The 25339-nt window shown below is 51.2% G+C and overlaps 1 protein-coding gene across 2 annotated transcripts in view; it reads right to left on the reverse strand.

Annotated features, from left to right (window-relative positions):
* Positions 1 to 9818: 9818 nt before the first annotated feature.
* Positions 9819 to 25339, reverse strand: part of TRIM50 (tripartite motif containing 50) — a 360887-nt gene continuing 345366 nt past the window's right edge. For both annotated transcript variants that reach the window (XM_069614781.1, XM_069614782.1), the window contains exon 7: positions 9819 to 11086. In XM_069614781.1, the coding sequence (XP_069470882.1) occupies positions 10539 to 11086 (548 nt within the window). In that variant the 3' untranslated portion in view covers positions 9819 to 10538. The remainder of the gene's footprint in view (positions 11087 to 25339) is intronic.

A 25339-nucleotide genomic window follows, 5' to 3' on the forward strand; every position in this document is an offset into this window, starting at 1 on the left:
CCCTACCCCCAGTATAGTGTCTGGGCTCCCCCACCTGCTCCCATCACAGTCTCTGGGCTCCCTCATCCCACTCCTAACCCAGTCCCTGGGCTCTCCCCACCCCACCACAGAGCCTGGGCTCTCGCCACCCTGCTCCCACCACTATGCCATGGCTCCCCCCATCCTACTCCCACCACAGTCTCTGGGCTCGCCCCACCACAGTTCCAAGGCCAGCGGCAGCTGGTGAATTTTTTAAGTGAAGGGGCATAATTATTTCTCCCAGATATATGATGATATGATATGATATATGATATGATAAGATATATGATAGGGCATTTGTAACGCGCCTATACACAAGTGTTTCAAGGCCCGAGATATGCCACAACAACCGAGTGTAGCGCGGCAGCCCGAGCCAATCAAGGCAGGTTTGGGGGGTTCACATCCCCTGGAATTGTTTTAAAATATGAGTTAAAATGTTGCATTTTGCAGCATACGTTATAAAAACATTGGATAAAAAGCCCAACAGTTTGCAATTGGCGCTGGGGGGGGCATAGGGTGCAGGCATGGTATTTTTTACTGGGCATCTATGATAGTGTCCAGTAAAAAGATATCCTCCCTGTCCTCTGGGCCTCAAAGCACCTACACACGCACACAATGAAAGGGATTATGTGTGTATGCAAGGCGCTGGGGGGCCCCGGGGGAAATTGTGGTATTTTTTACTGGACATCTATGATAGATGTCCAGTAAGAAAATACCATCCCTGTCCCCTGCGCTCTACAGCACCTCAGAAGGAGAGATGATTTTGCCTTTATTCTAAAATCCTCCCCCACTGGCCAAAATCAGCTCCACGGACCAACACAAACACACACACATTATTTTTTATTTTTACTTTTCAGGTTGGGCTGTCGCGCCCCCCAGGGAATGCGGCTGTGCCCCCAAAACACAGTTTGAATACCTATTGTCGAGCAGCAAGGGGTCATTAGAGTGTCAATCTTGGGGAAACCAGATAGTGGGTCTAGAAGAGGAAGGTTCAGAGGATGTCTGCTGAAGATGTCAGATGAGGGTTAAAGAACAGGGGTTTGGATGGCGTATAATTTAAGGAAGGTGTTATCAGAAAAGGGGCTAATTTAGATAATAGTGACCTGGGCTAATAAAGATAGGAGTAGGATCAAGATAATGAAGCAGAGTTGTAAAACGAGCAATGTAGTGGGCCCCCAAGAGCGAGTCTGACCGGATTGGTGGAGCTGAGAGTAGATCTGACTTGAGGTGGATAGTGGATTGTGGGGTCTAGAGGATGGAGGTCTGGACTGTGGCTAGTGAAGACGGGGGTCGGTTGGGGATAAATTAGAGATATGTCTTATCAGAAGAGTCCTAGTTTAGATGGGACTTAAATGGTAGACTAATTTAGAGGGGCTTTTGGATGGGGCTAATGAACACAGTGAGTTGGATTAGCGCTAATGAAGGGTCTAGAATGGGCAAGGCAGAGGGCTCTGGGTCTAAAAGTGGTTTGGCAGAGAGAATCTATAGGGTTGGCACCCGAAAGTGAGTCTGGAGTTGGGAATCTTGTGGTGGATCTGGCGAAGGCGCACATGAGTGTGGGTCCATGTACACCTCAAGTCAACAGTCAAGGCACGTACCTGCATGCTCACACCATAAAAAATACATCCCGCTAGGGAAAAATGGCCAAAACACACTTGCAAGTATAACAAGTATTTATTTCTACAAAATAGAAATGCATCAGCAAAGAGCTCCATAGGCATGTGCGGCACATTATAAGCGCAAACAATGTCACTGATGACATAATTACACATAGCACAATTCTACAATAGGGATTGGAGGAGCCTTATACATGAAGCTGGCCTATTTGCTACTTGAAATCACAATGTTATTTTATCGCTGCAACGATGCACCTGGCAGATACAGGGATGAGCCGGGGGAGAGCCGAGGTCACACTAACTCACATGCTTCAGTCACTCCCAGACAGATCAGCAACTCCCAAGGTCCTACACCTTAGTATTAGGCTACCATTTTGATGGCACCCTGCACCTCGCTGCACAAATCACGTGACCATTTTCTGAAAGCGCGATAGGCTTGCCTTCTGATCTTAGTGATAGATCGAGGGGTGTAAACGTTTTATGGTCAGTGGTCTGGGTTTGGGTGATGCTGTGGCATGCAGGCGTCATAGGATGAAAGCATGATGAAGCTGTATTTCTTATGTGAGGATCATTGGGGGCACGAGGGCCTTGCTATCTGCTCCGTGGTACTGCAGCGCTCTGCTCCCTTCACATGACCTTGCAGGGCCCATTCTTCCCTGTGCATGAGTTCCTGTAAGTTCTGGGAGAATGGAGCGTTTTATGGATCTCTGAAACCTGGCCAGGGTCGGGTGGTGTCCGTGCACTTGCAAGGCATCTAATACTAACATACATAATGCTGTTCACTGCAGTTGGGCCTACATTCTAAAATGGCTGCTGTTCGTCAAGATGGCATTCACAACCGCATCTACCATATAGCTTGCAATGCATGCCCTAAAGTGATTGCGCACCCTCCTCTATGTGCACCCCACTGCTCCTTGGATGTGCTCTCTTAGTGTTTATTTATCATTCGGTATCGCCTAGGGGGTGGGAAGACCCTCTCTCCTTCCCAACAACAGCATAGCCCACATACTTAATGTTTTTCAGCCATGATAACTAGGTTGCATCATCTGATAGAAATGTTTCAGTTAAGGCTGCTCAGTAACTGGCAAGTTCCACATTTTCACCCAATAGTCAAGTGGTTTGATTTTGGCAGAATAGGTGATAACAGGATACCATGGCCCTACACATCTCCATGGCTGCTGACTCTGATGTTTCACCTAAACGTTTGGCGAAATTTGAAATAAAGCCACCCTGCCTAGACAGTAATCATGGGTTTTTTCAATCTGATGGCGCATCAGACAGACCTCACGATATCCGAAGACAACTATTGTCATCACATTTTTGCCTAATAGAAGCTGGGATAGTTACCATCGCCTATGAATATAGGAAGCTATGCATTCTGTCTTGTTGGTTTGAATACATGCATGGAATATGTTAAGATGTTTTTGGAGACCAGCTGCTGTTTTAGAAATGAGTACCACATTAGCGCTGAAGATCAATATGCCCAATTTCTCCCACCTGACACTAGGTGTGTCCACTTCCAAGTTAGAAATAGCCCTAGACTATTGGTGGCAAACAAGGGATGAGGAACACAGCTGCACCTCACTATCACCCAACAAGGCTGAGACATGTTTAGGGTTGCTTGATTTCCGTGCAGATGTTACATGGTGTAGCAGTTCGGACAGTACTGCTCACACTGGGGCAGGACCATGAATAATGTTCAAATGGCTGGTCCCCTTTTGCAATGGCACAGGTGGGAATAAACCAATGGTGTGGAAGTTTTCCCATAGCAATTCTCGTGGTTAAGATTAATTCATAACCTTCCACCCATAACATGTTTGGGTCTAATTTGTCTCCCTAAGTGGGTATGCCCAGACGTGGGTCCTTTGCTTGCTACACCTTAGGGAACCAAGCTGCACCTTAGTGATGAGACCAAACAAGAAAAATGTAAGAGAAATGTTATTTCTTTTATAACGCGCTTAATACCCGAGTTCGGTTTCTAAGCGCGGATCCTGGATTCAAAACTCTATTGCTCTGCATGGTCCTGCTTCCAAGACTAGCGCCTATGCCCCTGTGCTATCCTCCGTACAACAAGGCTGAATCATGTCTGGGGTTGCTTGTGTTTCCGTGTAGAGGGGGCTTGGTCTAGCAGTCTGTGCTGGACTGCTCCCATTGATGGCAGGCCCAAGACTGATTTGCAAATGGCTGGTCATCTCCTGCAACAGCGCAGACGGGTTAGTAAATAATGGTGTGGAATGTTTCTCAGAGCTATGCCAGTCATTAAGATTCATTCAAAACCTTCCACCCATCACATTTTTGGTAATAACTAGACTATTGATGTACATAAAGAAAATCTACCACGCCAACTAAAGACACTAGCATGCCAATTGAAGCATAGGGCATTGTGACAGAAGTGCAAAGAAAAGTGCTTATGGTGGGCCTGCAGCGGTGATGCACATTGTGTGCCCCCAGATGCTAGTGCCCAGAAACAAACTGGTAGCCTAGGAGCATAGAATGAGCCTAAGAAGTAAAGGAGGGGCACAGGGCTGTGCCCAGGTAAGGTGTGACTCCGATTCACCCCTTTCACCCCTCTAGTCCTGCTGGGATGGAGGGGTCTCCTGCACTACAGCCTTTACACACCAGTTCTCCCAGCATTTCTTTCCTTCAGCCACCCACATTAACCATCCATATTAATCCCTAATTTCTCCTATGCTTGTGCATTGTTACCAGCTGCCATAAACTGGCTCTCAGAATTGAGAGCAAGTGTGCTGATTGCCTTCTTGTTTTTATGGAAAAAAACAATCCCAAGCAACTCGCAACATGCACAGTCTATCTTGGCCCACTTGGTACAATGTTGTACGATCACTGGCACGATCTGTGTTTATGTACCCCGCTCTTGATGCAACAAGAGGGCATATGGATTTCCAGCTTGCCTTCCTCCCAATTCCTTTCTGTTCCAATATTAGCATAGTGCGGCGTCCTTCGGCAGACTGGCATGGCATGCAGATTTGGGATGATTTAGAATGAAGCTGAAAGGGACACCGGCTCCATCCAGATCGCCCCATTACCCCTGAGGCAGATGTTTTGCGAGCATCTGAAGCCCTATGTGGCTTGCATAGTATGAGGCCAGGGCTTTTGACTCACTGCTGCTGTAACACAGAGCTAGGTCTCTTCCCCTCAGTTCCCCTGTGTGCACCTCCCCCAGAGGTCTGTTTAAAGCCAACAGGCGCTTCTGTGACCACTCTTTGCTGTTTGCTCCCTGTCCACCTACCCCATCCTGCAGCCCTGCAAAATCCTCTACTAAACAAATAATTTACCAGGAACAAACGATCACTGAACAATTTCTCACTTTAAACCAAACATTAGGGTCACTGAGCCAGCATGCGTAGCCACTTTAATACCATTAAGGGTTTTTCTTCCACTACATTTTTGTTACATTCATTTCATGTGTATTGACGAATAAGGGCCACATCCCTGCCCATCGCAGAGCAATTTTACTCTTAAACAGAACTGGCAAGAATTGCCATGAGATGTGATTAGGAGTAATGGCTATCAAGCAGCATTTGCAATGTTGAACAGGCAAGAGATCAACGAGTAGGGGGATTTGCTATCATGATCAGTAGATGATCAAAAATAAGGCATAGTAATATTGATCATATGCAATATTAAAAAAAATAAACTTCTTGTCTGGATTAGCCATAACAATCTCATGCAGGATTAGTACAATTACAAATCAAACATCTCAGGTGTATTGCTCATGTATCTATTAGGCTTCATGGTCACCTTCCTCACAGACATAACCCAACCCTCATAGGCACAGTCCAACCTCCCTCAAAAGCCCATATGCATTTCTGCACACACATATTCAATGAATGCCCCTAAAGACATATTCCAACAGTCCCCCTCCATCACCACAGTTACCCATTCTCTTTCCACCCTAAACAGACACAGAGCGACCTTCCAGCCAAACCCTCTCAGGAACATCCTCCACGCTAATAAAAACATTCCATCCAAGTCCATCATCTGCCCCTTAGAGGCACCCGCCCTTCATCCATGCCCACAGCCACACAGAAACAGGACTAACATCTACCCAATCTCCCAGGGCCCATGTCATCCCCTATTCCACTGGCCAGAGGCAAATGCGAGTAGAGGAAATAGAGGATAACATTGAGGAAATGAGGAGGAGGGGGAAAGGAGGTGAGTAAGGGAAGGCAGGATAGGAGAGGAAATAAGTGGTTTCAGGGATACATTTCCAACCAAAGAACTAGAAAATCAGATCTGATCCCCAAATATATTTTGCCGAATGACATTTCGCAGAATTTATTTTTGCTGATTCTACTGCTTTTTTATTTACCTGCACACACCCTTCCGCCCCCACCCTTTCTATATACCTTACCTAAACTTACCATCTTCATGCTTGCAGTACAAAAGTTGCAAAAAACGTGGGAAAACAATTTGACAAAAAACATGTCATTCAGCAGAAATGATTAATGGCAGAAAATCCGGGTTATAATCCTGGGTTCCACACTTGGCCAACATTGTGCGATTTTAGGCAAATCAATATATCGTCCTGTGCATTGCCTTGCTTCTCTGACATGTGTGGGAGTGCTTAGAAATAAATCAACACCACTATAAAAAAAGACCTTATTACACCAATAGACTGGCTAGGAGAACATGTATGTGGTCAAGTGGCGGCTGAACTGCTCACTTTACAAAAAGAGGGCATGGATTCTAACCCCGGATTCAGCATTTAACCCAAATTGTTTGATCTTCGGCACATCGCTTGAACTAGCTGTACTCCGTTTTCCTTATTTTCCAAATATGGTAATGCACAGAAAAACTGGATTTAGTATAATGTGCTGCATTAAATCTCAAAGATCGGACAGGAGCTTGGGGGCGACGGGAGAAATGCCTCTCAGGAGCAAAATAGCAGACTTTGCAACGAGAAGATCAGGATTTTAATCCTGGCACCCCCATTTAATTAAGTATTTGATAGAGGGCAAATCATGTTAGCCCCTTCCCCTTCAATTATCTATCAAATCTGCCAATGCTTAAAAATAAACTGAACACACGTATAAGCACTACACCAAGAAGACTGGCTAGGAGAGATGTAGTTTACTGTCAGAGTAAGACTTTGTAATCAGAAGGTCTGGATTATAATCATGACTATCATGTTGGTGATGCAAGCACTACCTCAACCACTACCTCAATCTTGCTGCTTAAAAACACCGTGGACTGCCTGGCAACCACTGTGATTTAATTGATCGGCCAGTGATATGTTAAAGTCAGTATCACTTCAACATCAGTACTTAGCGTCTGTGCTCATTAGCCATTCCTCTTCACTTCTTTTAGTGCAGCCCCAGACTTCCACCAACTTTTTTAAAAAAAAAACATACATTAGAACATCATCAGCATAAAGGATCATTTGATGGCCCTTCCTTTGCTGCCTTATCTTTGAAGCGTCAAGGGTTGTCAAATGTCACGTCCATCTGTGATTGTGGAGAAAACAATGCCACAGATTCTAATCCAGGCTTCAGCACTTTAGAAATGGCGTAGTGCCGTGCCTAGCCCTCTTTATGTGTGCGTCTCAAGGGCTGTTCCAACCACCCGCTATGTAATGTAAGGCCCTGGGGCGGATGGGCAGGATCCCCTGGTCTCCCCATAGCACTTGGGCCTTGGGCAGGAGACTGCCACATTACATCACCTATTACGGGACCTTTAAGAAACTCAAACCAAGATGAAGAGTGGAAAACTGCAGGCTATGTCCATGCAGACTTCAGGATCCATATGCAGATAATGGGGAGACAGAGTATACTGACCTTAGTCTCCCACAAGGTTTCACTGCTGCAGGCTAATCATGATGCTTGCAGGACATAGAAGAGTTTCCAATCCCACCAACTCTATTCCTTGAATTCTTCATAAGAGCTCCTGCGCAAATGGGTGGAAGTGGAGATTCCAAGATGGCAGATCAGCCTTTTCACAGCGCAGTCACGCGCACGCGCACAGACACACACACACACACACACACACACACCCGCCCGCCAGCCTCCCTCCCACCCCCCGTTGTGAATTGGGGTTGCTACCTTTTTGGGCGCAAGTGAGGAGATGCCAATCTACTCATTTGTGTCAAAAAGAGTTTTGAGAATCCTGCCCTATATGTCTTTTAACATGATTGATTGCTTCTTCTGGATTGTTGAAAAAGTGAGTATTATCTTTATGCATAATGAACGACCTGACTGGATAAAGCATGGAGTACTTCATGAGACGTTCTTGTGAAGATACGTGTAGCAAACAGAATCACTTTAGTGAAAGCTTAGTGCTTTGGTACATTTTTTCTATCAGCTATAGTGCCCCTCTCATGATGTCACCATGATTATGGTAAATATCCACGCTATTTTCGGTGGCATAGGCATGCCAGGTTTAGGCCAATATGCCCTTTCTCTGTTGAATTGCAGCAAGATTAAGCAGTTGCTAAGGCCATCTCCAAGGATCTCTTCTCTGAATGTGTTCATGCTTGCTAATTTGGCACTCTATGGAAACCATAGGATTGTGCCCAGATCTCACTCGAGGTCTTCGACTGGGACTGTTTCAGCTCGACTTTCGTCTGTCTCCCCCACTCCTCTTCCAGTTTTGGTTATCCTGTAAAATCCTCTTTGAAAACCTTCAACTTGCTGGAAGGAGTGTACACTCTCCCAAAGATGGCATCAATTCCACCCATGAACTTTTCAAACATTGAACTGCTGCGCTTAGGCAATGGGGTGTTTAAATGGTCGATGCTTCAATTAAAACACACCAATTGGCCAAGGTAAATTTACATTTTCAGTGCAGACAACTGTGAGGGGTCAGGAATGAAATTCGGACACAGTGGGCCTCATTACGACCCTGGTGCTAAGTGTTTAACGGCGCCGTAAAAGGCTGCGGCGCCGTTAAACACTTAGCGCCTTACTACGAGTTCCCTTTGCCGGACCCGACCAGCCGTTAAAGTAGGGACCCGCAAAGGGACCTTGGTGCTAAGTACGGTACCGCAATTTGCGGTACCGTATTTAGCGCCTTCCCCATTCCCATAGAGCCCTATGGGGCGAAAATGGGAATGGGGAAGGGCCATGGTTCAATGGGGAATTACCGCCCCGCCAACCTTGGAATGCCACCCTTTACCATGTCTATGCCTTGGGTTCCATTTCCTCTTTGTCAAAAATTGTTCAACCAAGAGGCCTCCAACAGTTGTGGGGGCATTTGTGGCAGGAGGTAGCAGTCGTATTTAGATCATCATCACCCCTAAAAAGGTGTAGCTTCTTCCACGCCAATACATTGTCTGCTTTTAAATCTAACGTTCCTTTCATTGTCTCCAAAGCAAACATTACCTTAAGGCATTTCTTTATTTTTTTTCATGAAAGGTCTGGCTTGTTTCTTTGCATGATGGAAGGAAAGTACCTCACACTGCCAGGCATCCTCTTACTAACATTATCTTCTCTGGCTCCAGCGTGGCTTCTACTCTCAACACATCGCCATATGTGTGCTGCTGCAGGCCGTCCACACTCAGCAGCCATGCCAAGGCCTTATTTGCTGAATCTATGCACCCTCTAGCAGCTGCTCTCTCCAAACCTCCCTTATGCTACATGCACCTATCAGAAGAGCAGGTTCATGCCCCACCAAAACTGCAACATCGTGCGCAGCCGTGGGTACACATGTGGGCTACTACCAGTGCTGCACCATCCCAACCTGGTGTGCAGTGTCCACACAATGGCATTAACAACTGGGTGGGCCATCCTGTCAGTTCACCATTTCCCAAGGAAAGCTCCCTAGCCTAGCTCTAGCACCACATACGAGGCCTGCAATGGTTTCAGCAGGAACACTCACCACAGGAGCAGTAGAGCACCAACAGAGACCGCAAAAAGGTTAGAGCTCTCGTGCTGCGGTCAGCCACCAATTTCTTCTTGATGTTGGGGTGTATTTACAGATCACTAGGCAGGAATATGTGTTATGGTTGCAGGGCGCACCAGAGCTTTTCTTTAGATGACAGACGTCTTGGTAACCGCTATCTAGCAACCACATTTCTTTGTTTCAAATTGGAATAAATGTAATCATCAGCGCCACTAGTGATCCTGTCTATCCACAATGTTAACACATCATTCTAATATTGGGAAATCTTTCACTCAAGCTCTTTTTATCAGCAGTTCACCTCAGGGCATAAAGAACACACACCACTTTCATAAATGAGCTTTATTTTTAGATGCTTTCTTAGGCTTTGTCTTTTACAGAATCAAAAGTGAAATTTGTTTGATGTCTGTCTTCTGTTTGTGAAAAGATAAGGCCCTTCTGCAGGAAAACTCCTCCCATCTTTGGTAAAACCAGCAAGGTTCTTCAGTGGAAATTTGTGGCTTATACTGAACCTCTCATTTGAGACTCAAACCCTGTGGAGGAAGGGATTCAATCAAGTAACCCTTTCTATAGCAGTATCCAAAATGATCTAGTGCAGTCTGGAGGTCACCAAGTCACCTATTTTTTGAACAGTCTCTATATGAAAGATGCAAGAAAGCCAGAGGGTATCACTAACTAATTTTCAATCCTGCAGATTACGAAACTATGAGCGACTGACATTCAAGCTTCAGGGATGATTTGATTTTTAGTTATTTTTTGTTCATATTTGTGATACTGTTACACAGTGTCTAATTCAAGAAGCTTGCTAGAGCATCAGTCTTGTCCACCCAGAAATGGAAGAAAGGCCTCCTTGAGTTGCCCTCCTTCCTTACATTCCTGCACCTCCTCGTTGTTTCCATCATTTTCAACCTTTTCTTCTGAGCCTATTAACTGTGGCCCGGGAAGCAGGCAGTTCCTTCAAGCGGGTTTCAATCCATGCTGTCATTCAGCGCAGAACAAAACATCATACACAGCGCAGGAAATCATCAAAAGGGCCCTGCCTGTCCCTCATGCAGAGGGCAAGATGAGAGGCAGTGTGTTTGTGCCCCGTTCTTGCCAGCAGGCATCCAGGAGTGGGAAGAGCTTGCCTTGGAACTCTGCATGGAAGCTGTAGATGTGGATGAGCTCATGAGGACTATCAGCATTGTAGAAGGACAGCTCGCCCCTCTCGTAATCAAGAAAAATCCCTATCCGCTGTGGCCGGGCAGTGAGTGGCAGTGTGACACGGGGATTAGTGAAGGCCTCATACATTTTGCCTTCCTTCAGGCCGATAACCCAGATGCCATTCTCAGGAGATTTTACCAGCTTGCCCTTGCGGCTGGTGGTGCCCTTCATGATGCCCAGACGCCACTTCTGCTTGCCACCTACGACCACCTCCCAGTAGTGCTTGCCTGTAGAGAAGCCTTTGTTGGCTAGGACGCAGTTGCTGTAGTCAAAGCGTTCAGGATTGCTGTCTCGTCGGTTGTATAGGAGTCTGCACTGCACCACAGTGTCCCCCTTGGACAGGTCCAGAAGAGGATGAGCCGTCATAGGGTCCAGCTTCAGCACTTCTGGGGCTGTGAAAGAAAAATAAAGAGGTACTATAATGATTTATATCTTTTGCATAACATGGAATCATGATTCTTCTGTACTATTGAATATTCTAATTATGTATGGCCTCGTCTGACCAATCTTACTTGTGTTCTCTTTTTCTACAATACATCTTAAATTGCAATATGCGATTTGTCAATAAAGCATGTACATTGTTAGAAAGCCTTTTTTCATGAACTAGAAACTGGAAATCCAGTATGGGCTGTCTGCTCTAAGGCCCAGGCAGCTCACTGGTTTGGTGAAGAAATATGTGAAGCCTGCACCACCAATAATAAACAAGTTCAAATCTCATGCAGTTAAATATTAAGACAATTGCCATCCAACTGTGACTGTGTTAGAAAGGAGCCAACTTCATAAGACACCACCATCATAAGGAGAACCTTTATTGCTATCTTAGAAGAGATATGAAGGTTTTGGGTGGCTTTGGATCTTCCCTATCAACCTTGGGGAGATGCAGGAATGCGCCCAATGAGTGGGTAGAGGGCGTTGTGTTGCCCTGTGCAGTATCCTAGTTGATTCTATGTGATTTACTCTCTGCAATTTCATCTTTAGGACATCACAAATATCTGCTGTTTTCTGTTTTCGAATTTTGCTGCAGCTAACTTTAAATAGAGGGAACCCTCCATAACCTTCTTCAACTTCCCTCCCACATCAGACCCTCAATCTCCTTTTGCTTTAGCCTCATCCTCATCACTGCACCCCCTCACACATCTCCAGCCCTGGTCGTCTCATTTATGCGGCCATATGAACAGTCATCCTCAACTCCTGCTTACATAGACCTGGTGCTTCCTTTCCCACTTCCTCTCACCTTCTAACTCTCTACCTTCCCATTGAGTTAAAATTGTACCAAGATGAGAATTAAAACTTGGATATTGCCACAACATTTGCATTAGATGAAAATGAAGAGATGATTTCATGACGTACAACTCGGTGTTCATTCCCTTTGTCAGTCCCCTGTGCATTGAAGACTTCTCCAGATAATCTGCGTATAACAAATCATTGCTGAACAATTTGCCCATTCTTTCTGTGTACATGCCAATTAGCTCTTCCCACTGATAAACATCTTCCTAGCGTGATTCTTGCCTAACGTGCGTGTTTTGATTTATTATTTTCGGAACTCTATGTCTTGTGCTTATTGAATCAGTCTTGAAAAAGGAGTAGCCACAAAACACGTGCAGGCTGTTGAGTCTAACGTTTAACAACTGTCTACAACTACAGAAGAAAGACTTCATACAATATATTGTTTGCTACGAAAAACGATGGAGGCTGTTTTTAGTCGCCTGTCCAATGTCATATGCATAAGATTGGATATACCCATGGAATGTATTAATACTAAAATAGACAAGTTGTGCAGTAGAATAGGTCTAACTAAACCACAATACAGACATGCTCCCTATCATGCATTGTGAACTTGTATGTGGCTGATGACGAAGAGACTTACTTGACCTCGTGCCCTGGGACCATGCATCATTTTTCTACATATAGTGCATTAGCAAACTCAATCAAGCATGTTCTACAGCCCTTCCCTAGCCGAAGTTTGGAGCAGAATTAGGAGGATTCTTAGCACTCTTTCCTCAGTGGCTACAGTGTTGCAGCAGGACCGATGAGTTTATTCTATAAAACCTCTGTGTGAACGCAGAGCATTGCAGAGTTTGGAGCAAAGTTGGGAGCAGTCTTAGCAGTCTTTCCCAGTGGCTACATCGTTGCAGCAGGAGATAACTCAGAGCGTCGTGGAGTTTGGTGCAGAATTGGGAGCGGTCTTGGCAGTCTTCCCTCAGTGGCTACAGTGTTGCAGAAGGGCCGATGAGAAGTTTATTCCAAAAAACCTCAGTGCCAACGCGAGCACCGCAGTGTTTGGAGCAGTCTCAGCTGTCCCCGGCAGATGATTGGCTGACTGTTGGTGGTCAGACTTATTTACTTGTTAATTCTTTCCATATTGGCAACGATGACTACGGCACAGTATATACATAATTTGATTAAAGATCTGTGGTCTGAGGAACCTACTGAAGCCAGGTATTTTACCTTTGGAAGATCAAATGTTTGAAATGAAAAGGCTAACAGGAGTTTGTCAAGAAAGGTTTTGAGGAACCTGACCATACAGGAATCTTTTGCGCAGAGTAGAAAGTCTACCAGTCTTTCTAACATGAATGTTAGAACCTTTCAACATCAGACAGAGTGAGACACTGCATCGAAGACATTGAATTTGGCTGAGTCTAAGAGTACATATGGACTTCCTTCAATTGCTTCAATCGTGCATACAAGTGCAATTTCAATCTGCAGAGCTTCCGTTGCTATACAAACTGTGCAAGTTAATCGATCACCCGGCATGGGTGACATTACTCGGTTATGTGCACCCCACATTCTGGTGAGGCCTCTAATAATCATATTTCGATTGTTACTCAAGCTATTCAGGTCGGACAGTCATCAGGTTTGGGTGGCATTTTTCAACCTGTTGTGAACTTTCTATCAGTGGTCGCTGCTAAAGGTAAAGTCTCCATTGCTACTCAATCGGATGGCTTAAGTGGCATCTGTCAATCAGATGCAAACCACCCTTCAGGGTTTTTTTTAATGGTAAAGTCTCCACCGCCATACAAACTGAGCAGGATGATAGTGCTTGGGCAGGTGTTGGGAGAGCAATAGGGGACCCTTCTTGAAGCCACAGTTCTTCTGGTACAGGGGCGGGCACAAAGGCCTGGGAAGTATCCTTCCTACACTTGTCTTTCTAGCCCTCAGTCTATGGCTACCGATAAGAGAGATCATTTTGGGTGTGGCAAGCAGACAGAGCTTTGCCCATTAAACGCTTGTAATCCCCTGAGGGGAGTCTGTGACTTGGGCTCAGTCAGCGGTGTTAGGCACCAGCAACATCAGAACCCTTGTGGTGGCATACGGCCAGACACAGTGTTTGCCCCGACAACCAATGTTTTGAGGGGTGCAATTGGCTCTGAGTTCTTTCTTAGGAGTTACCATGGGCAAGTACAAAATAACAGCCTTGGTGGGCCCAAAGTGCACCCTAGAATGCAATGCAAGCAGGGGGATGATTCTCAGCCTCCCAGAGTCCTAGTGGACAGACTGTGTTGGGACGACACACCTTTGATACTGACCTGCTCGAACATTTTAGCCCTATTTGCGGGGGTGCCAAATCTAAGGGCAATCTCATCAAAAGATATCGACAGTTTTGAATTCTTCAACCCAGAGTGAACTGATTGTGTCCCTTTGGACATTGTTTCAAGAATTGTTTATTACACTATTATTAAAGAGTCAGCACCCTTAAAGCAAATAGGTTATGATGTAACTGAGTGTGGGTTTAAATGTAATCCGCAAGTTTACAATGCAGGGCCTTTTTTGAATGCTTAACATCTTGAAAAACACAGTGGTTTCTACTCCCGTAGGAGTAACAAGTTGTAAGGAAACGCATAAGATATGTCCCCAAGACCATGTATTATTAGAAAAGAAAGACTGGCCTTGGATCTGGCTTCTTCCAGGAGTGTTCTGGAATTAAGCACTAGGGTAATTCATAGAATTTCGCAGAAAAGTGTCGCAAGCGGCTGGCGCAGAGTGTCCGCGTGCGATTGACTGCGCCAGGCATGTGCGCTAAAACCGATTTCCGCGCACAGCGTATTCATGGATTTTAGGCTCCCAAACCAGCCGTGGCGCAGAGTATCGCAGCGACCCTGCAGCAGCGCCAGTAACGCCCCCAAGAACGCCCTCGCGCAAGGAAAAGCCATCAAAATCGCTAAATCATCGCAAAGGGCTGCGCTAACCCTGGACCAGTTTACAGGGCTGCCAAACAAGGAACGCAAAGCGGGTAACGTGCATATCAGGGGTACGCGTGAAGTTATACACGCGATTAGCCAGGGTACGTGTATTACAGGGGTACGCTGGAAGTATAACACGCGATTAGCCAGGGTACGTGTATTACAGGGGTATGCGGTAAGTTTAACATGCGATTAGCCAGGGTACGTGTATTACAGGGGTACGCGGGAAGTTTAACACGCGATTAGCCAGGGTACGTGTATTACAGGGGTATGCGGGAAGTTTAACATGCGATTAGCCAGGGTACGTGTATTACAGGGGTACGCGGGAAGTTTAACACGCGATTAGCCAGGGTACGTGTATTACAGGGGTACGCGGGAAGTTTAACACGCGATTGGCCAGGGTACGTGTATTACAGGGGTATGCGGGAAGTTTAACACGCGATTAGCCAGGGTACGTGTATTACAGGGGTACGCGGGAAGTTTAACACGCGATTGGCCAGGGTACGTGTATTACAGGGGTATGCGGGAAGTTCAACATGCGATTAGCCAGGGTACGTGTATTACAGGGGTACGCGGGAAGTTTTACATGCGATTCGGCTGGGTACGTGTATTACAGGGATGCGATTTGGCCAGGTACGTGTATTACAGGGGTGCGCAGGAATTATCACACGCGATTTGGCTGGGTACGTGTATTACAGGGGTGCGTGGGAATCATCACACGCGATTTGGCTGGGTACGTGTATTACAGGGGTGCGTGGGAAGCCACACGCGATTAGGCTGGGTGGGTCCTCACAGGTGTTCCCTGTACACCCTCCACGGCCCCTGCAGGCAGCCTACAAAACGGGACTAACCTGCACACCCACCCCCCACCATCCAGGGGCACCCTCCACCAGGCCCCCAACCATGTCTCCCACCACCCCCACCCCCCAGCAGTGCAGGGGCACCCTCCACCAGGCCCCCACTCATGTCTCCCACCACCCCCACCCCCCCAGTCACCAGGGGCACCCTCCACCAGGCCCCCACCCATGTCTCCCACCACCCGCACCCTCCCGCCACCAGGGGCAGCCTCCACCAGGCCCCCACCCATGCCTCCCACCACCCCCAACCCCCAGCAGTGCAGGGGCAGCCTCCACCAGGCCCCCACCCATGCCTCCCACCACCCCCAACCCCCAGCAGTGCAGGGGCAGCCTCCACCAGGCCCCCACCCATGTCTCCCACCACCCCCACCCCCCCGCCACCAGGGGCAGCCTCCACCAGGCCCCCACCCATGCCTCCCACCACCCCCAACCCCAGCAGTGCAGGGGCAGCCTCCACCAGGCCCCCACCCATGCCTCCCACCACCCCCAACCCCCAGCAGTGCAGGGGCAGCCTCCACCAGGCCCCCGCCCATTTCTCCCACCACCCCCACCCCCCGCCACCAGGGGCACCCTCCACCAGGCCCCCACCCATGTCTCCCACCACCCCCAACCCCCAGCAGTGCAGGGGCAGCCTCCACCAGGCCCCCACCCATGCCTCCCACCACCCCCAACCCCCAGCAGTGCAGGGGCAGCCTCCACCACGCCCCCACCCATGTCTCCCACCACCCCCACCCCCCCGCCACCAGGGGCAGCCTCCACCAGGCCCCCACCCATGCCTCCCACCACCCCCAACCCCCAGCAGTGCAGGGGCAGCCTCCACCAGGCCCCCACCCATGTCTCCCACCACCCCCACCCCCCCGCCACCAGGGGCAGCCTCCACCAGGCCCCCACCCATGCCTCCCACCACCCCCAACCCCCAGCAGTGCAGGGGCAGCCTCCACCAGGCCCCCACCCATTTCTCCCACCACCCCCACCCCCCCGCCACCAGGGGCACCCTCCACCAGGCCCCCACCCATGTCTCCCACCACCCCCAACCCCCAGCAGTGCACGGGCCGCCTCCACCAGGCCCCCACCCATGTCTCCCACCACCCCCACCCCCCCGCCACTAGGGGCAGCCTCCACCAGGCCCCCACCCATGTCTCCCACCACCCCCACCCTCCCGCCACCAGGGGCAGCCTCCACCAGTGCCCCCACCCATGCCTCCCACCACCCCCAACCCCCAGCAGTGCAGGGGCAGCCTCCACCAGGCCCCCACGCATGCCTCCCACCACCCCCAACCCCCAGCAGTGCAGGGGCAGCCTCCACCACGCCCCCACCCATGTCTCCCACCACCCCCACCCCCCCGCCACCAGGGGCAGCCTCCACCAGGCCCCCACCCATGCCTCCCACCACCCCCAACCCCCAGCAGTGCAGGGGCAGCCTCCACCAGGCCCCCACCCATTTCTCCCACCACCCCCACCCCCCCGCCACCAGGGGCACCCTCCACCAGGCCCCCACCCATGTCTCCCACCACCCCCAACCCCCAGCAGTGCACGGGCAGCCTCCACCAGGCCCCCACCCATGTCTCCCACCACCCCCACCCCCCCGCCACCAGGGGCAGCCTCCACCAGGCCCCCACCCATGTCTCCCACCACCCCCACCCTCCCGCCACCAGGGGCAGCCTCCACCAGGCCCCCACCCATGCCTCCCACCACCCCCAACCCCCAGCAGTGCAGGGGCAGCCTCCACCACGCCCCCACCCATGCCTCCCACCACCCCCAACCCCCATCAGTGCAGGGGCAGCCTCCACCACGCCCCCACCCATGTCTCCCACCACCCCCACCCCCCCGCCACCAGGGGCAGCCTCCACCAGGCCCCCACCCATGCCTCCCACCACCCCCAACCCCCAGCAGTGCAGGGGCAGCCTCCACCAGGCCCCCACCCATGTCTCCCACCACCCCCACCCCCCCACCACCAGGGGTAGCCTCCACCAGGCCCCCACCCATGCCTCCCACCACCCCCAACCCCCAGCAGTGCAGGGGCAGCCTCCACCAGGCCCCCACCCATGCCTCCCACCACCCCCAACCCCCAGCAGTGCAGGGGCAGCCTCCACCACGCCCCCACCCATGTCTCCCACCACCCCCACCCCCCCGCCACCAGGGGCAGCCTCCACCAGGCCCCCACCCATGCCTCCCACCACCCCCAACCCCCAGCAGTGCAGGGGCAGCCTCCACCACGCCCCCACCCATGCCTCCCACCACCCCCAACCCCCAGCAGTGCAGGGGCAGCCTCCACCACGCCCCCACCCATGTCTCCCACCACCCCCACCCCCCCGCCACCAGGGGCAGCCTCCACCAGGCCCCCACCCATGCCTCCCACCACCCCCAACCCCCAGCAGTGCAGGGGCAGCCTCCACCAGGCCCCCACCCATGTCTCCCACCACCCCCACCCCCCCGCCACCAGGGGCAGCCTCCACCAGGCCCCCACCCATGCCTCCCACCACCCCCAACCCCCAGCAGTGCAGGGGCAGCCTCCACCAGGCCCCCACCCATGCCTCCCACCACCCCTACCCCCCCGCCACCAGGGGCAGCCTCCACCAGGCCCCCACCCATGCCTCCCACCACCCCCAACCCCCACCATCCAGGGGCACCCTCCACCAGGCCCCCACCCATGTCTCCCACCACCCCCACCAGTGCAGGGGCACCCTCCACCAGGCCCCCACCCATGTCTCCCAACACCCCCACCCACCAGCACTGTGGGGCACGTGGCCAGCAGGCAGTCAGGCAGCAGCAGATGGCAGGTGGGAGCGTGCTCAGGGCTCTGGGGGGCAGTAATTTGGCCTCCTGGCCAGGAGCGTGGTCTCTCGTGTGTGAACGCGTGGACAGCCTGATAGGGAGTGAAATCCCACACGTCAGCAAAGGCCCTTAGCGCGTAAACCCGTCAACAGCATATGCGCGCCTATAGTCACCTGCACGTGCAGGAAATTGTTGCGTGACACGTCCCAGTGTCAAAGCGTGTGATTGGTGAAAATGGATCTACACGTAGAAGTGACAAAGCGTGTGATTGGTGAAAATGGATCTACACGCAGAAGTGACAAAGCGTGTGATTGGTGAAAATGGATCTACACGCAGGAGTGACAAAGCGTGTGATTGGTGAAAATGGATCTACACGCAGAAGTGACAAAGCGTGTGATTGGTGAAAATGGATCTACACGCAGGAGTGACAAAGCGTGTGATTGGTGAACGTACACGCCGCGTAAGTGACGCTGTACGTGTGGGCCTGTATATAAGGTGCATGTAGAACACCATTTCCTTGTACGTGCTTTTCGTGGAGAGCGAGTGGGTGAATTCTGTACTTCTTGTCGTTTCACACGCGATTTACTTCACGGCGTTTCCAGTTCGTATTCCCTGTTACCTCTGACAGCTTTTTCTCTTTTTTCTCTTTTACTGGTTTACCTGGGCCTGTTCCCTCAAACAGTGTCCCCTTCTACTGTTGTCCTGTCTTCTCAGACAGCGTACACATCTTCTTTTGGCGGGGGTTTAGCCAGCCAAACGCGCTCATTTTTCACGCTCTTTTACCTGGCAGACGGTGAGTCACGCACGTATCCAACTTCTGTGCTTGCCCCGTGTGTAGCCTACCCCTTCAGAGGTCATTCTAGGCTGCGTGTGACACGCATACGTTCATTCTTGTGTTACTGGGTGCCACAGCGTAGTGCAGGTTTTTCTTTCTGCACACGTGGTCTAGGAGGGGTTGCGTGCACGTTATCTCCCTTTTTTGGGCCTCCTGTGCGTTGCGTGACCCGTCATCTTTCCCCAGGGGTTACAATCAGCCGTGCTAGAGCACTAGGGTACAATTACCATCTGGTACCCAACCCCTTTGACCCCCAATTGCCCAGGACAATTGTCTACAGCCACTCCCATACGCACATTAATATCAGTGCCATGGCTGGGAGGCGAGGATTCCGTAAGGGTGGCAAAGGTGGAAGAGCCACAAGTGGTGGCCGTGGTGGATCCGGTAGGGGACGTGGTCGTAACTTGCAGGGTGAGCCTGTCCCCCCATGTGTGGAGGACCAGTCAAGGGCACCCATCATCCTCCCCCCCTCCCCACCCTCCCCCCCTCCCGTTGAGGCTGAAGTGGCTGACACCATCCATGCTCAGCCCTTGTTGGACCAGCCCATTGTGGCACCAGACCTGGCTGACTTCATGGCTGACTTCCAGGTCAGCAGGGCTACGACACGTGCGCTGGTGCACGTTGATGCCATCATGCCACGTGGATCTGGGGCAGCAAGGTCATCTGCTGCACCAAGGAGGCAGGGCGGAGAGGCTGCAGGGGCAGCTGCGGCTCCATCCACCCCAGCCCTCACACACCCAGCCAGGACAGTGTCGGTCCTAGTCCATGCTGCTGACATTCCCCCTGACACCATCACACTAGAGCCAATGCCTGCACCAACTCCCATGCTGAGTGTGCAATCCCACACTCCTGATACTGAGTCCACCAGGGCTCCTGCCCCTAGTGTCCAGAGCGGCGCAGGACACTCAGGATCACCACCACCTTCCAAGCGGAAGAGGAAGAGTGCTCGTCCGGCACAGGCTGATGCCCCAGACACGGCTACACAGTCCGGCCCGTCCAGGAAGCCCAGCTTCACGGATGACGAACTGAATGCACTTGTCGAGTATGTGTCCGGACATGACAACGAGATGGTCATTGTTGCAGGATCCAAGACCACACCTGCACAACGCCAGGCACACTGGCAGACAGTTGCGGACATCGTAAGTGCCCTTGGAATCGTGAGGCGCACAGCCAATGATTGCTATAAGCGCTGGAATGACCTAAAGCGCAGGGCAAAGAGTAAGCTGGCCTCAAGTCATGCCGCAACTCTAGTGACTGGAGGTGGGTCTCCAGTAGTAGACATGGAACTCACTCCACATGAGTCAGTCGCTGGGACCTACGTCACGGAGGAACAGATCCAAGGCGTGGGAGATCTGGCTGATTACGAGGCATTGTCCGGTGAGTGCACATGCATGTGTGTGTCATCCATGTGCATGGTGTGTGTGTGAGGGCTTCTGTTCGGGTGCCAGGTGAGAGTGTGTGCGCCTGAGTCGTATGGGTCAGCCATGTGCTTCATGCAATCCTTCCTGCGCAGCTGCATTTGGCCATAGCAGTATCCCTTCTGCCAACAGTAGACATCTAGCACAACTGCACGCCAGTTGCCCTTGAAGTGTCACCTTGACACAACATATTTGCTTCTTTTTCACTGTTCATTCAGTCAGTTTGTTTGCATTCCACCACTTTCACTAGGCATGTCGCTGTCCACTAGTCACATGTCTGACATGGGTATGGTAAAGTGGAGTGACTTTGTTACCTGGATATCATTTGTACACACATGTCCCTGTGCAATTGGACCATTTCAGACTGGCAGCTCCAGGTGAAAAATCTGACCTGTTAGAATTAGAAAAGCTATTACATGCGGGAACTGGACTGAATGAATAGGTGCTGCCCTCCTCTCCATCTTCACTCAATAGCAATGGTACATGCCATCTGTGTGATGGCATGTGTGTTTCACCTGCCAATCACAGGCCAATGTGTGATGCCACTGCCAGGCAGCATGCAGAAAATTTGTTCATCTTCCATCTTGGTGTCATCAGTGTGTGCCATTTGCCTGCACTTCATACGCAGTGAGGGTGCATGCATGGGAGGGTTTTAGTCATGTGGGACATGTGTCAATCAAGTACTGGTTCTCTTGCTTCTCAGCCCTCAATGTGTGCCATGGTGCTAATGCCTGTTTCCATTTCTTTGTTTTCATGTCTTTGCAGGGGAAGACGCACCTGATACTGCTGGGGTTGTGGAGATGGTGCAGACCCAGGAGGTGTCCCAGGGCCGACCAACCACCAGGGAGGGACGTGGTGTGGTGGTGGGGGAGAACCCACAAGTGCTGCAGGTCGTGCTCTCAAGGGGTGTCTCTGGCTGCACCTCCCCCGAGCTGTACTCAGGTGTTGATTCGGATGAGACCTACGTGCCGTCGCAGGTGAGTGTTCCAGGGAGGGATTCTGTTCTGTCTCACCCACCTGCACCAGGGTCAGTACCCTCCATGGGGATGTCAGTGTTGGCAGCTACGCCTTCGGTGGTTACGGATGCAGGGTCACACTCCGCGACATCTGATCCTGTTCCTGGGCCAGCAGATCAGAGGGGGAATGCAGTCCTGCAGCCTCAGGCAGTGCCGGCACAGCAAGGCGCAGTTCGCCTTGCCCCAGACAGGTGTGGTGCCCGCCGACGTGGTGGCCGTACGCCACCCGGCAATACCGCATGGGAGCAATCCATTTACGGTATGGCTACCCAACAGGCTGCATCATCCGAGATGATGGCTCAGGCCATGGATAGGGTGGCCACTTCCATTGTCCCCCCAGAAAGGCTGATGGAGCGACTAGAGCAGGCAACCGACTCCATCTGCCAGTCACACAGGGAGGACATGTTGGGGTCCAACAGGGACAGGCGGGCGGCACTGGCGACTCTGCAGGAGGCCATCTCCATTGAGTCCCAGGGCCACAGGGAAGCCCTGAGGCAGGAGCTCCTTCACCTCAGGACGACTCTTGTTGAGCTTGAGGCTTCAACACACCAAAGGACAGAACAGCAGCTGGAGCGTCTCACCCGTACGCTCTCAGCTGAGATGCAGGCAACGAGGGCGGAGGTCCGGGCATCCCGTGAGTTGTTGCATGGGGACCTCCGCACACTCATCCTCCAGAACCAGACCTACCACACCCGCATGCTTGCAGCCATGGAGGAGCAGACTAGGGCCTTGCGTGGGCTGCCTCCCATAGTGCAACCACCTCCGGATGCAGCTGCACAGGGTGATAATAGCGACAGCAGTGATACTCCCACAATAGGGTAGCCGTGTGGGCCATGAGCCCATGGAGGTGTTTTATCTTCCCAGGATCCACGCAGGTGGGTTCTGGTGTGCATCCTGTCCTCGGACCTCCTGGGTGGCCTCCCCAACCCCCCCGGGCCCATCAATGGCCATTTTTGATTGTTTCTTATTTTTATTTTTATTTTGATTTCTTTTATTCCCAATTTTTTTGGGACAATCTGTTGGCTTCGATCTGTTGGCTTCGATCTGTTGGCTTCGATCTGTTGGCTTCCGTGGTTCCTGTGGGCATACGCTGCATTGTGGCTGGGCACATGCAGGCTTGTAATGTATTTGGTTCAGATGCTTGGGTTTGAGTCACACACACCCCTCCTGCTTCCCGTTTCCATGGGCTTGCAAAGGGTGTGCCCAAGTGACAGTGAATTACACAGTGACGTTGGACTCCCATGAGCTGTGTGGCCAGTCTGTAGTCAATACTGTGTATACATTCCTAGTGCATATTGCTGTTGTGTTGTACACTGCATGTTGCATTGATGTGTAACTCTTCTTCTGTGTCTACCTCCCAATTTGCAGGTCCCTTCCTCATGTCCACACAAGGACCTCTAGTCTGGAGATGGGGACCATGTTGGCAGCAGTGCACCTACAACTCTACATGGCGACAACACTGCACAGTTGGTAGTGGTGGGAGTGCAGGCATTTCCAGGTGGTGAGACTACTAATATGTAACATTTGTGATGTCATGTTAATGGTACTACGTGCTCAAGTATGTTGTTGGTCCGGCATTGCTGTGAGCATTTCAGGTGTTGCAGGTTTCTAATAGTGCCACTGTACATAGTGAGACTGATGTCATGTTGTGGGAATTACTTTGTTTACCTGCAATTAGCATGACATGGCACGGTGTGTCGTGTGGCGGTGCTGGGGTTGGGTTGGCTGACATGGCACTGTCCTCTTGTTGCATTTTGCAAGTGGGTATTCATTTTAGCTGCTTCAATGTGTAACTTCACAAAACTGCATTGGTGGTGTCTGTGTGGGTAGGGATGCACACATTGTGACACTTCCAGGTGAACAATCTCAGGCTGACATGGTATTCCCGGTTCATTCTCCAGACATTCAGGATCAGTGTCAGGTTGAGTCATCATTGATTGTCAGATGGAATGTGCCAGGGCAGTGTGCACTCCACAGGGGTGTGATTTCTATGTGAAGTAATTAGCCACTAGCTGTGTACGGGCTGCCTCCCCCCGTGCCCTTTCCCCTCCCATGCGCAGCGGCTGTGCATGTGGTTGGGGATGTGGGGCCACCACCATGTTCACGGCCAGGCCCCGGCGTGTTGCAACGTTGTGCAGGACACATGCTGCCACTATGATCCTGCACACTACTGGGGGAGCGTATAACAGCTGCCCGCCAGAACGGTCAAGGGAGCGAAAGCGTGACTTTAGCACTCCGAATGTGCGCTCCACTATGCCCCTGGTTGTAATGTGGGCTGTGTTATATCTTACCTGGGGTGGCGTGGTGGGGTTCCGAATTGGCGTCATCATGTGGGGGCTGAGAGGGTAGGCACTGTCCCCTGTGGAGGTGGTGATTGGTATCATTGGTGGGGTTGTGACCTTGCTCAGTATCCAACATGCATGCATGTGCAGTGGCATACATACTCACCAAGCAGCCATGTATCGCCATGCCGCCCAGCATCTATGTCCCGGCATAGGGTGGACATTCGGTAAATGAAGCTGTCGTGGGTGGACCCGGGATAGTTGGCATATACTGAGGTGATGATTCCCTTGGCATTACATACTACCTGCACGTTGATGGAATGCCAGTGCTTGCGGTTCCTATAGATGTGCTCTGATGCCCTGGGGGGACGTAGAGCCACATGGGTGCAGTCGATGGCACCTAGCACTTTGGGGAATCGTGCCACTCCGTAAAAATCCAGGGCGGCAGCATGCCTTTCTGCAGGTGTTCTGGGCAGGTATATGTGCCTGCGGACTGATGGGCGTGCAGTCATGATGTTCAAGACCTGGTGTAGGCAGCGTGACTGGGTGGCCTGTGACACCCCACCCACTATGGCACTTGTCCGCTGAAATGATCCAGTGGCTAAGAAGTGCAGTACATTGAGGACCTTCTCCAGGGGGCTGAGTGCTTGGGAGCACAGGGTGGGTGATGTGAGGTCATCCTCCCACTCAGTCACCAGGTCCAGTATGATGTGTGGTGGAAACCTGTACCTCCCATACACCTGGTCATCAGGCATCCCGTAAAGGCTGGTTCTGGGTGTGAATATTCTGGCCCTGACTATCCTCCTCCTCCTCCTTTGGTAGCCCACTGCCACTGCTGCTAGGAACGGTATGTTCATCCTGGCGTCTGAGCTTGTTATTGTTAAAGTCCGCAATTTTATGCTTTGCGCGTGTTCTAGGCGAGCGTGTGACCCGCGCACCCCTGGAATCCAGTTCCCAGTCCAATAGCGTGTGGAAATTCACACGCACCACGGGATACAGCGTGTGACCCGCGCACCCCTGGAATCCAGTTCCCAGTCCAATAGCGTGTGGAAATTCACACGCACCACGGGATACAGCGTGTGACCCGCGCACCCCTGGAATCCAGTTCCCAGTCCAATAGCGTGTGGAAATTCACACGCACCACGGGATACAGGTTCGCTGACGTACTTGCGTGTGTAAGTGGCCGCGCACCCATTAAATACACGTACATAGGCCAATCGCGTGTACGCGCACTTTTGTCCAATTACACGCAATGAAATACACGTACATAGGCCAATCACGC

Source organism: Ambystoma mexicanum, chromosome 9 (genome assembly GCF_040938575.1).
Source record: "Ambystoma mexicanum isolate Mex_15411 chromosome 9, UKY_AmexF1_1, whole genome shotgun sequence".
Taxonomy (NCBI): Eukaryota; Metazoa; Chordata; class Amphibia; order Caudata; family Ambystomatidae; genus Ambystoma; species Ambystoma mexicanum.